At 43.3% G+C, this 13,413-nt stretch overlaps 2 protein-coding genes across 4 annotated transcripts in view; one reads left to right on the top strand and one right to left on the bottom strand.

Annotated features, from left to right (window-relative positions):
* The window catches only part of KIF3A (kinesin family member 3A), a 109,107-nt gene extending 95,970 nt beyond the window's left edge, over window positions 1-13,137 (top strand). The window contains exon 19 of the mRNA XM_045058748.1: window positions 7,861-13,137. Within this exon, the coding sequence (XP_044914683.1) occupies window positions 7,861-7,879 (19 nt within the window). The 3' untranslated portion in view covers window positions 7,880-13,137. The remainder of the gene's footprint in view (window positions 1-7,860) is intronic.
* RAD50 (RAD50 double strand break repair protein) overlaps window positions 7,402-13,413 on the bottom strand; it is an 89,599-nt gene continuing 83,587 nt past the window's right edge. For 2 of the 3 annotated variants that reach the window (XM_003980753.6, XM_045058746.1), the window contains 4 exons: window positions 12,297-12,382; window positions 11,648-11,790; window positions 9,269-9,402; window positions 7,402-7,965 (listed from right to left, as the gene is read on the bottom strand). In XM_003980753.6, coding sequence (XP_003980802.3) covers window positions 7,779-7,965; window positions 9,269-9,402; window positions 11,648-11,790; window positions 12,297-12,382 — 550 coding nt within the window. In that variant the 3' untranslated portion in view covers window positions 7,402-7,778. Of the gene's footprint in view, window positions 7,966-8,074; window positions 8,214-9,268; window positions 9,403-11,647; window positions 11,791-12,296; window positions 12,383-13,413 lie in introns of those variants that run through there. The other variant, XM_045058743.1, reaches the window with a different exon arrangement.

Raw genomic sequence — 13,413 nt, 5'->3', positions numbered from 1 at the left:
TAATACTGTCAAGTTCTATTCATGTTGTTTTAAATGGCAAGATTTCCTGCTTATTTATGGCTGATATAATAATATAGTATAGTATAATATAATATAATATAATATAATATAATATAATAGTAATATTCCAGTCTGTGTGTGTGTGTGTGATGTTTGTAAAATTCATGCATCTATAAGTGGATGTGTAGGTTGCTTTCATGTTTTGGCTATTGTAAATAATGCTGCGGTGAACATTGTGGTGCATATATCTTTTTGATATTTTGCTTGACTTTCTGTGTGTGTTTCTGTCAGGCAGGTGGAACAGCTACTTGTCCTATACTTGAAGGAACAGTCCTGTGTATGGTCATCCCCAGTGCCTGTCCTGGAGGGACAGGTGAGATTGGAGTAGGCATGGGCCGGGGTGGACCTGAGGCTCTCCACACAGAGGTACCCTGATAGGACAGCTGAAGCTGAGATGGGTTTAAGCTGGGGGGTTCCCAGGGCTCTCCATGCAGAGGGTGCCTTGGTAGGACAGCTGCAACTGATGTGGGTGCAAGCCAGGGTGCCCTGGGGTGCTCCAGGCAGGGGGCATCCCAGTGGAGTGGCTGGAGTCGAGGTGGTCCTGCACACAGCAGGTGCCAGAGCAACTCATCTGTAGCCAAACTAGTGTGGGCTTGGGTGTTCCTGGGAGCCCTGCAACTGTGTCACCTTGGCAAGATGGCTGCAACTGTAGTGAGTGCTGAGCAGAGGCGTCCTGGTGTGTGCCGTGCTAGGGCCACCTTGGGGGATAGTTTGGGCTGGTGTGGGATAAAGGCCTGGGGCTCATTGAAGAAGCAGGCTGGGTAAGGTGCCCAGACCCTCCTCCCATCCACCTTATCAGGGTGGAGGGGCACATGAACATCGGTTTGAGCCAGACCCTCTGAGCCAGAGAGAGTTCCAGCAGCTTCCCTGCCCTGTGGCAGAGTTCTGGGACTTGATTTTTTATATTCAGGTTGCTTAATTAATTAATGTTTGGTTTGTTTGTTTGTTTTGAGAGAGGGAGAGAGAGAGCACAAGCAGGGGAGGGGCAGAGAGAGAGAGGGAGAGAGAATCCCAAGCAGGCTCTACACTCAGCGCGGAGCCTGATGCTGGGCTCTGTCTCAAAACTGTGAGATCTTGATCTGAGCTGAAATCAAGCATTGCATTGTTAACCGACTGAGCCACCCAGGTGCCCCATCTAATTGCTCTTTTAAATCAAGGGTTTTTTTCTGTATCGCAGAGCAGCTGAATCTGCTCCTGGTCTCTCAGTATTCTCCGTCACCGCTGAGCTTCGTAGGGTCAGGGGTAAGGTTTCACTTCTATTGTGCTGAAGCTGTTCATTCAGCCCTGAGTTCTTTTTCAAGAGGAATCTTTCTACAAATAGGTATGAATTTGGAGCATCCATGGAGGAGGGGAGTTGAAGGTCTTCCTACATTGACATCTTAGACCTGAAGCCTCCTTTCCTGGACTAACTTTGTAAAACTATATTCTCTGCTATGTGTGGTCACTGAATTCTCAGCTTGGTGCTAAGTAAACGATTGTACAGAGATTTCATTTAATGTCTTGAACTAAAAAGTTTCTAAGCCTTAGTTGAAAGGCTGTGCATGTGTCTGTGGGACCGGGAGAATTTGTTCTGTCGTGTCCTTGGTGCTCCAGCAGGCAGTTTGCAAGGCCTTAGCCTTTACAGGTTGTGTGAGTGGAGTTTCAAGGTCAGAGCTTAGGGTCTTCTCAGGGTCCTCCTGAGCATTCACGAAACTGTGACTCACACACGAACCTGTAGACTCTCAGGAATGTGTGGTGGCATGTCAAAGCTCCCATAGGCCTCTCCTTGTCTGATTTTCTTCTTTTAGGTGTTTGGTTACCCTGTTGCCGGCCCCACTTGGTCATGCTACCCCAGGCTGCTCTGCAGTGCTTGCCCGCTAAGAGGGATAGCCTACCGCAGTTAGGGCTGTTTGCAGGCGGAGCCAGAGTCCGTTCAAATAAAGATCAGCCCCGAGGATGGAGACTTTCAGTGAGCTGCCACGCCGCTCAGCAGTTCTCTGGGGCAAACGGTTTTGGAGACTTCCAGTCTATTCTGGCCCTTCCAGTCACTGCTGGTTTTCATAGGTACTGTAGTCATGGGGCTTCTGGTTTTCAAAGCTACCACAGAGACAGGGGGTGGGACAAAGCCACCAGCTTTTCTCGCTGAGATTGTTTTGCTTGAATACACACTTCTTGGCTTAATGCAGGCCATTAATTTCCAAAGTGCTGAAAAAGTGTAACAGCTTTGGCCATCATTCTCATGGCTCCTATGGAGGAGATTTTTGGCAGTCCTTACTATTCTTATTCCTCCCCCCCCCCCCCCCGCTCCCCCACCCATTATTCCCTCCCTTTACTTTGCTAAACGAAGTAGAAATCCTTTATATACTAAAACTGTAAATATACAGATACTTTGGATTCAGCACGATACTTCAGGGTTGTTTTTAGTCTTCCCCCTTTCCTAATGATATACAAACATTTCTCTAACAGAAACTTGGCTCTTATCATCTACAATACGTGTGTATTTCTCTGATTTGTGTATATAAAGTGGCTTCAGAGTTGGTGAGCCACCCTCCTGTGAGAAACAGAGAATTGGTTTACCCTTTCAAAGATGACTGACCGGTGTGTTGAGAACACAGTGCTGGGGGCAGGACCGACCAGTGAAAGCATTTAGGTAGCTCCTCAGATGATTCACGTTAGAGATGATGGTGGCTGGGGTCAGGGCAGCGGTGATTTAGAAGGTAAGCCGTGGTCGGATTCTGGCTACATTTTGAAAGTTGAGCCCATAGTTAAACCGGTGGGTTAGATGTGGGGTATGAGATAAAATATGAAGGATGATGCCAAGATTTTTGTCTGAGCAATGTAAAGAATGGAGTTGCCATTAACCGAAAGCCTATGGGAGGTGGAGGTTCTGGGGGAAAGACTGTCATTTTAAAGTTCAGATGTCGGTTAGATATTCAAGGGCAACTAGATGTCCAGTAGGCAGCTGACTCTGAGTCAGGAGTTTAGACAAGATCTAGACTGGACACACTTTTGAGAAGTCAGCACCTAGAGGGTTGCGGAGAGAGCTGTCAGTGCCCTGCCTCTGTTGTAAGAACTTCGCATGTGCTCCAGCCTGCTTCTTCCTGCGGCTGTTACCTGTATCTTGTCAAGAGGCTTTTCTTTCCTACTTTTTGTTTTTAAACCATGAAAGGCAGCCCAGTGGAAGGTGCACATGGCAAGCCACTCGGTAACCCGAGCTGGAACGGCTGGTGTGGGGGAGACAAGAGAGAGGAGGGTTACTGTGTAGGACGAATTTCACTATCATTAATGGAATCACTGCTATCTATTGGCTCAATGGAATCTTTTTCTTTTTGTGCAACTTTAACAAGGAACCTATCCGATGACATTTGCTTTTGCCTCCTTTTGAGGATTTTGCGGAAATGTGACATTGCATTGTCGTGAAACAGATTCATAGCTCGTATGGTCATTGGGTGGTGCTTTTCTATAAAATGTTGCACTGCTTCCCACCTTTTACACATCTCACTCATCTCATTCGAATTGAGAGATTCTTCTTTTACTCCTCCTCCTCCGACCAGACACAGATGTAGGCTTTTTATAAAATCTTGTAATTTCGGCCACTCACATACCTCATTTTTACTTCTTTAGGATATCCTTCTTCCACTGTAATCATCTCCTTCTTACTGCTTTTCTTTTCACCCTTTTTCTGCATGGGGGCCATTGTATACACTCGCATGGATGTTGACTACAGTAGTGAATACAGTACAGTATTAATAAACTCTTGTCATGTACTGTACTTGATGTGACTGGCAATAAGGCAACAGAGAAAAGGGTCTATGTCTGCAGGCAGCCTGCCCTAGAACGAAGCAAAGCATTCCTAAGCTTACTCTTGTATGGAAAAGCAAAGGACTGTCCAGAGATGCTTTGAAGTGATAAAAAATACACTCAGCTAGTTGTTGGCACCTTCCAACATACTGAAAAATCAACGATTTCTGCCAAACACCACGGCCTGAGACCAAGCATTTGAGGATGGGAGACGATCACCCACAGTCCCGCAGATAAGAGAGAACCATTGACTCAGTTGTGACGTTTGGCATCGTGTACTACTCGTACTGCAAGACATTGCTCATCTATCAAGTTAGAATTTATTGGAAACGTTGGCTTCTCTTGTGGAACACTTCCAGAACAAGTTAGTTGCAATCCAAGGTTTTACTGTACTTACTTGTGTGCCAGGCAATTCTAAGCAGTAAGCAGTTCTAGGCATTTAATTCTCTTAACTCCCCAATAGAGGTGGTGTCTTACCTAAAGATAAGGAATCAGAGCTAAAAGAGAATAAATGACTTGCCCAAGGTCCCAGAACTAGTGATTGGTGGTGCGTGGGACACTGGGATGTCTACTCATCCCTTGTGTGGAGGAGGGGGGTGGGTGTTTAATGGATAATGATTGAGAAGCACCAGTGAGAAGTAGGAAGGGCACCTATCCCACCTCCATGGTTACAAGGGGAATGTGAAAACGGCCACTGTCAGAAGGGTGGCTAGGGAAGCTCCACGGACCTCAGGGAGTAGGGAGCTGAAATGGGAAATCTCTAATTTGTAAATAACTTTGCTTCCTTGCCCGTATTTATCCTGTATGGCCTTTATTGTCATTCCATGTTGTAGTGGCTAGTGCTTTCAGAAACCTTTTGATAGAAGATAACACCTTTTTATTTAATGAGAAATGCTTCATCTTTTGCTATTAAGATACTTTAATTTTGACTTGGTGACACAAATACCATTAAGAAGATGGTAGTTTTAGGAGTTTGGCTAAAGCTAAGAGATGTTGAATTGTATATATAAAAAAATGGTCCATGTTTGGTGTCTATCAGAATTTTTACCCTTTGGCTTTATTATGGTGACGATTTATGAACAGATTTATGACTTTTTGAAATACTCTTGCATTCTTGGGATAAAAAATCTTGGTTATTGTGTATGTTTAATATATGGCTGGAAGTGAAGTGCTTGTATTAATTTACAAGTTCCTGGGTCTTTGTTCTGAAACTGGTCAGTTTTTCCCCATGGTACCTTTGTGGAGCTCATGCTAGTGTGGTAAATAGGTAATTTTAGTTTTTCAAAGCCAATTAGGATGACTGAAACTTCTCAGTCAGTGGACAGGAAGCAGTTGGCTGGAGTGGTGGCTGTGTTCCTTGGCCCTTTGATCCAGGCATTAGGAGAGTGTCTGGACCAGACTTTCTCAACCAGGGTTCTTCATGTAAATAACAGAACACAAAATGATTTGAGTAACACTTTTTTCCGTTCTCCCAAAAGATGATCATATGTAACTACAGTTGGCCCTTGAAAAATGAACGCAGGAGTTAGGGGAGCCAACCCCTCAGTGCAAACACCTTTGTGTAACTTTTGACTACCCCAAAACTTAGCTACTGATACTATAATGCTGACTGGAAGTGTTACTGATGACATAAACAGCTGATAAACACGTATTCTGTTTGTATATTATTTACAGTATTCATAAAGCAAAGTAAGCTAGAGGAAAGAAAATACTAAGAAACTCGTAAGAAAAAGGGAATACATTCACGATACTGTACTGTCGGTGGCAAAAACCCCACATGTAAGTGGACCCACGCAGTTCAAACCCATGTTGTTCAAGGGTCAACTGTAAGGTCACTTGAGGTGCACAGAAATGGATTACGATGGATACCATAGGAGTTTCCTACTGTTGCTGTAGTAAGTGAGCTCACACTAAGTAGCTTAAAACACCAAAAATCTATTCTCTTCTACAGTTCTGGAGGTCAAAAGCCCCAATCAGGGCTCATTAAATCAAGGTGTCAGCTGATTCCTTTTTGGAGGCTCTGAAGGGAGAGCATTCCTTTGCTTTTTTCGGCCTCTCCTGGTAGCTTGAATTCCTTGGCTTACAGCCCTTCCTCTACCTTCACAGCACAGAACTTGTCTGTGCATCCATCCACATGCTGCCTTTGCTGGTTGCATGATCTTGCTCTCTGCTTCCTTAAGACATTTGTAATTACATTTACGGCCCACCCGGATAATCTCCCCTTGTCAAGATCCTTATCTTTAATCACATCTGTCAAGTCTCTTAGCCAAATGAGGTAACATTCAGAGGTTCTAGGGATTAGGATTTGGTGTCTTTGGAGGTCTTTATTCCGCCTATTGCAGATACCTTAGGTCCTTAGGGCTTAATTCTCCCTATACTATGGTTGAGAAGGGCTATCTATACCATATACTCATTAGATTTTCAGATGGCACAAAACTGTGCTGCATGACTGACAAGACTCTCTGAAAAAGTCAACTCCAAAAAGTCTAACTCAAAAGTGTGTGGCTTGGTAGCATTCTGGGTGTAATGCTTGGGGAAAGCTTTCTGGTGTCAGCTGGCAATTCCAGGGAATAGGTGTGATTGGACCTTTAATGGAAATAAGATCTGGAATGAGGATGAGGCCTGCTCTTCCAGGTCTGGTCAGAGCCCACTGGGAGAAGGCTATGACTCCATGAGTGAGCCTTGCTTGCCTTCCACGCTGGAATGCACTTGGTGAACCATCAAGATTGATGGTGAGGCAGAGATGTACATAGGATATATGGAAAGCCCCAGACTTCTTCATGATGGCAGATCATGCCTCAAGCAAAGGGAATCCTGCTATTGATCAGAGCTTTCCAAAGGTGGATGTGCACAGTGGAGAACTTTCTCTGTCTAGAGAGAACCCCAAGTTTGGGTGACTACCTCGCAGGGGTATGGGGTGGGGGGAAGATGGTGAGTTTCAATTACATGATTACTTAAGGTTCCTTTCAAACCCTGATGCTCCATAGGACTACTACTAATTTTACTTTGGGAAACTGAGTCCCAGTGAGGAAGGTTACTTCTGGTATTTATAAAATGGAGCAGAGCCAAATATTAAAACCTCATGATTTCCAGTCATCTTCAGATATTAGTGCTAATAACTCATATCCAAAGAAATTCAGAGGTAACACTTTTTTTTTTAAACGTTTATTTTTGAGAGAGAGTAGGGGAGGGGGAGGGAGAGAGGGGGATAGAGGATCTGAAGCAGGCTCTGCACTGATAGTAGCGTGTCTGATGCGGGGTTCGAACTCACCAACTAAGAGATGATAACCTGAGCCGAAGTCGGACACTTAACCAATTAAGCCACCCAGGTGCCCCAACACTTTTTTTAAATGCCCAAATCATTAATTATCAAGGCAGTGAAAACCTACTTCTTAACAGTGCTTTGAAGTGAAAGGTAACAGCTTCTGGTAGTACCAGGAATCATTCATTTGTGCTGGGAAGGGAAACAGAGTAGCTGAGTCCAACTGTGCTGCTACTGAACCCCCAGGCCTGACGGAGGCTGCCTGGAGGGGGATGAAGTTCAGGAAATCAGTCCAAATGTCATGAGAAACAATTTTAATGATGGTAGAACCTCTCAGACATTCAAAATCCTAGACAAAAAGCTCCTCTGAAAGGACAGATTTTTGCACTGAGTTAGTTGAAACCAGAAATAGCTGCCCGAGGACTTGCTTCTAAGGCAAAATCTTGACTATTTAAAAATTTTAATGTTTTTATTTTTGAGAGCAAGAGAGCGTGAGGATGAGTGGGGGAGGGGCAGAGAGGGAGACACAGAAGCAGAAGCAGGCTCCAGGCTCTGAGCTGTCGGCATAGAGCCCAACTTGGGGCTCGAACTCACGAACTGTTGAGATCATGACCTGAGCTGAAGTCGGACACTTAGCAGACTAAGCCACCCAGGCGCCCCAAAATCTTGACTATTTTTAATGAACATAAGAACCTAGAGAGCTAACACTACATGTCACAATCTCTGAGCACTGATCAATGTTCTTCTTAATCCTGTAGAATTTCTCCACATATTTAGAACGCCCTAAGAGCTCCACAAAATCCTCATCGTGAGTGATTACCAGAAGCTGGAAGTTACGCTGCTGCGAGCGACTCTTTATTATCCTGAAACAATATATTGAGAACCTTTTATTACTGAAGAGCATAAATAATCCTCTCCTTTATATGAAAAAGACACTGAGAACCTTGTCAGACACAGGACAACCCTGGAGGAAACTGGAGAGGGGGAGCTGGACCCAGACCTTCAGCCCAGCCAGGTAGGAGTCCCATGTCCGATCCAGACAGTGAGGGTGATGGAGTGACTCTTCCTCTAGGTCTGACTCAGGGACTGATGAGAATACATGATCTAGTTTCTTCCAGAACAAAAAGTTGTTCTTATTAAAACAGGCAGAAATGTTTTACTAAATTTTCCTTAATATCTGAGCTGTTCAACTTTAGGAGTCTTACTTATTCCTTTGTCTGGGGTTTTCCTGACCTGTTACTAATTATCTCTGGAAGAAAAAAAAAAAAAAAAACAAAACCAACTACAGGCAAGGGAAATTACATATGCAAGCCCAGCTGCCTTCTTAGGAGCTGGGTCTACTTAGAATTCTGCCACCACCAGTCACTAGATGCATCATTAGTATGACACACAAGAGGCCTGAGTGGGTGTACTGGGAACATTTTTGCTCATTATATGCTGAGGTAACTAGCTATGAGACTGAAATCAGACTTTTTAACTAACCATTTGTTTATCGCTTACCCGTGGCTGAATGCACTGAGCTTTGAAAAGTATTAGCCCTTATGTGCTGGTCATGCAGGACGACTGAGAGGTGGCTGAGAAAGGTGCCCCATTCCTGCTAGTGTCTCTGCCAGAAAGAATCTATCTTGAGCCAGAGTACCCAAAATAGCTTCTCTAGTTTGGGAAAAGTGGGTTTCCTCTGCCAGCACAGGAGGGGCTGCCCATTCCTGGGGTCTGCACCTGGCAAAAGCTGTGTGCAATTTTACTTTCTAGATTCTACATAACCACTATAATACTTTTTGAATAGGAGCTGTCATTCCTCATAAAACTGGGGAGATGGGCCAAAATCCACTATTAGCACCTAGAAATGTTTTAAGCAGGGCATGCTAACTCCTCTACATGACCTGTGGGCACCTCTGGTGGGTTTACAGAGAAAGCAAACCAAGCCAGGAAACCCTTCAGCACACCTGGGGAGATTGCAGGATGTGTCTGGGGCTGCTGTTCACCACCTAGTTCTTTTTAAGCATCTGAAGAATTACTATCAAAGGTAAAGCCTAACGTCTGACACCAACTAGCTTTCCCAAGGAAGACACATGCAGAGAAGGTTTTCACCACAGAACTCTACGTTACTTTATAAGTGTAATATATATTACTATCATAGCCTGCCCCCAAATTTGAGATACTTACTCAACGAGAGCATGTGCAAGAGATTCAATATTTTCTCTGTCAAGATTTGTTGTTGGCTCATCCAGGGCAAGGATGCCACAGTTCAAGCAGAATGTTTCAGCCAGGGCCAGACGAATGATGAGTGAGGCTAATACCTGGAAGAAAGCACCAGAGCTGAGCTGTACCACACAGACCTCTTTCTCATTCACGTTAGGAAAGCATGCACACCTGGCCTAATGTCTTTATAAGGGAAGGGAGCAATGTCATCGGGTCAGTGACTTTAGGTGAATTGTTGCTCTTTTACTTGGGAGAGCCTGGCCCTGTGACCAGACTCTTAAACCCTTCCAGAAAGTGAACCATCAGGTATGTTGTATCTCAGCCTGTCATCTGCATTGCTGTTTATCTGTAACTAATCATTTTAGTTAACTGTATAAGATTAACAACCTCTCACCCACTCTTTTTCTGAGTTACTTTTAAATCTCTATGTTCTGGGGTCCCAGAGGGGCATCAGGTATTGTGTTCTAACCTACACTTAAATGTCTGTGTTTATAATTCTGAGGGAACAAAGACAGAAAGAATATTCCCGGGTCAGTGTATCAGGAGTACAGAAGTACGGTTTTATTTAAGCTAAACTATAGGACATCCAAGGAACTGAAACTCTGAGGCACTTTCTCAGTTAGTAGAAACCTAATACTAAAACCCTCAGCCCCAGCTGAAGCCATCTGAGGGCACAAAGGACACAGAATTAAGAATAACAGAGTATCCACTACTTTTGCATGAGCTGTCCATATCCCCTCCCCTTGAATCTATGAATAAAGGAGCATCAGTGAGTGAGTTGTGATTTCAGAGCATTTTACAGCTTCTCTTTGATGTCCAGGGAAGGCTAGAAGACTGCAGAAGCCAGGATCATAGCTTGGCCCTTTGGGGAAGACACTTCCTTCCTGTATTTGAACGCTAGTACAGCCCCCACCTGCAACCCTACATATTAAGAGTCTAAATGATGTTCCTGGCCAACCTTTACCAAAGTTTTTGTCTTCTCCCCCAACCCAACACCAAGGAAGCAATTACTGCTAATTTTTATAATTTAGAGTATCTCTAGGAAATCTACTTTGTTTAGAAAATAATTTTCAAAGCATTTTCAATACAAAGGGACATGTTACAAACTCTGTATTTTCTTATTCATAATAACCACTGAAAACCACCAAAGCAAGTAGGAATACTGGTTATAGATCACAAAGTTGTCATTTTTGCAGACTATGATTAAGATAATAATCTGCATATGCCTTAAATTGGTATCAGCTGGGCTGACAAAAAATACATATACACAGGATTGTCTTCAAGCAAAAATAGAAAACTATTTATGAAAATATATAATGCGAGCACCCTTTTCTAGAATTTTAAGATTTTTTAAAGAATATCAGGGGTCTGGAATTTTTATCCCATATAATCTGCTTCTAATCTAAAAAGAGTAAGCAAGCTCAAGCATCCATGACATCTTGGTTATAAACCTATGTGCAGTGAAAGGACCCAGCCTTGTTCCCCAAGGATGAAGGTCCAATTTTCCTGATTCCTTAAAGCTTTATTCCTCTGATTTGCTCTGTGCTCCCTATCCAACAACACAGGCTGTCCTCTCAGAGCCTCATCTAGAGCCAGATGGCCTGACCCAGCAGCTGAGTCTAGGCAGTGCGGGGAGAAGGGATGCAGGGGCAGCTCTGGGTGTCAAGGCCTCTGGTCTAACAGATGCTTCTCTTAACATTGTTCTAAAGTAATCTCTACATCCAACATGGGGCTCAAACCCCAAGATCAAAAGTCAGATGCTTTTCTGACTGAGCCAGCCAGGTGCTCCTGGCAAGAACCCTTCTTTTAGAGGGTCTGCAGGTCCAAAGGCTAGGTGGGAGCAGGGACGCAGTCCTGTGATGGGGCTGCTTTTCAATGAGACTTAGTTATTTTAATGCCTCATGTGGCTCAACCTGGGATGTGGTTTGGTGAACGCCCCTCCTCCACTTCTGACTGCTCTGAAATCAGGATGCATTCTTGCAGTTAAAACTGCATTCTTTCTTTCTTGGTGGCACATAAAACAGAGATATGTCTTACAATTGATAACACAAGTAACTTTATTCTCATAAGGAGAGTTATGAAGCAATGAATGGTTCTCCGTTAGGCTGATCACGTGAGGACTTCTCAGACCCTTCTCCTGAAAGATTATCTAATGTTGCAGGAAATGCTGGTTAAAACTGGAAGAGGGTAACGGGTAGCTGAGTCTGGCTAACTTTATGTGGCAACAAGGAGTGCTGTGAGGGTCTTCTCACCATATTCCCCAGCAGCTCTGGGTGCTTTCACTGCACAGACACTAGTTTCTGTCAGTTATCTGTGGGCTTCCTAGGGGCTTGAGATACCTGCCTTCTGTCCAGCACTGCATCGTCCTCGCATATCCAAGGCTGTGTCTCCCTTCAGCATCACCACTCGGTAGTTATAATTCCGCCTTTTATCAGAGGCTGATACATTTTCATCGGCATCAGACCGAATTTCTATGTATTCAATATCTGACACAAAAAGAAGATTTCAGAGCAACCTATACTCTGTAGCCTTTGTCATCTGCAAATATCAAGTAAGCCTAAGAAGCAACGTGACATTACCATTAAAAGTGGCTGAGAGGGTTCATGAGGAAGAAGCAACCCAGATGTCTCAACCCTCAGTCTCTGCTCTGCCTTGCTTAGTTCCCCTATTAAAAGAATTTCCTCCTGCTGCTTTTCTTCTTATCACATTTCAGCTTATCCCTATCTACACTTCAACAGAATCTATTAGGTCATCAGTTAAATATAATATGTACCATAGCCAAATATGTAAGTCTCCTCAGGGTTTGGAATAGAAAACTTTGCATTTTCTTTCCTTGTTACAAGATATTGTCAAGATAAGAATTCTTAGAAAATCTCTTAAGAGATGTTCACAAAGGGGTCCAGGAGGTAATACTGGCATGATGAGAGATAATATGGGCAAAAAGCCAGGGATGGGGCTTTGGAAAAGATCCGTGATAAACCATGTAAATTACCTTGTCCACGATAGGTACTTCGCCAAAGGTCACGAATAATTTTGTTGATTTCTTCCATTTTCATACTGTGAAATTTCATGATTGCTCTAGAAAAAGAAGCCACTGATACTTAAAAGGAAAAATAGTATAATGATAACACTAATTACATGTAATAGTATATATTAAAAGTATATGAATACATAATGTATATACCATAAGTATCGTAATAATCTCCTGAAATAACGAATTACTTCCAATGATAAAAGGAGAATACAGTAAGAGCAAGAAAAAATAAACAGAACAAAAACACTGCTGCTTAGTTACAAATGAATACAGCCAGGGATGTGCCCAGTGCTCCAGAGTCCTTACCTTTTTCCATTTTCACTCTCTCTGACAGGACAAATACTCTCAAATATTGACATTCTGTGAAAATTTCAGAAATTTTGGTAGACTTTTTCTTGGGCTTACTGGAAGGATTATAGCCACTGTAGCCTACCAGTTACAGGAAGACCTGCTGATTAAATGGATGGCAGGGAGTTAAAGACAGCAGGCGAGTTGTACAGGGGTCCCCTAGTCTTTGGGGACATATACGCAAGTCTGGAACTGCTGCCGTTTTTCTCTTCTGTTACTCTTCAGGTTTTGCAGAAAGTGAGCCTCTTAAGGTGCTTTAATGCCTCAGATCTGTGAGAATTTTACCAACCAGAAAGCATGGTTCAGAGAGAGCGACTTAGAGGCTTAAACTGAGGTGAACCTCAAAACTTTTATTTTCCCTTCCTAGTTGAGGATTAAGAAATTCTAACTCCAAATATGTGCATTCATTTCCATTTGGCCTGTCAGGCTCCCCACCCCCACCCCACAACACTTAAAAAACTAGTACTTTCTAAATACTAAAAAGAGGCAAAGCAATGTTTGTAGAAAGAAAAGTAGACTGTTAATAACTAACTTTGTTCTTACTATAGTCACCTTTCACCAAAAAGCCCTCAGGTTCTTTGGAAAAGGTTTTATGAACTAATAAATGTTGCATCAGTGACAAAAAGGCAAACATCATGGCCATGACCATACAGAGGATGTGAGGCGGACTTACTTCCATTTGCAAGCCTCTTATCTGATATATACAAAAAAAGAAACTGAACGTAAT

This window comes from Felis catus, chromosome A1 (genome assembly GCF_018350175.1).
Source record: "Felis catus isolate Fca126 chromosome A1, F.catus_Fca126_mat1.0, whole genome shotgun sequence".
Lineage (NCBI taxonomy): Eukaryota > Metazoa > Chordata > Mammalia > Carnivora > Felidae > Felis > Felis catus.
The sequence above is the reverse complement of the archived record's forward strand: the minus strand, read 5'-3'. Positions and strand labels throughout refer to the sequence as shown.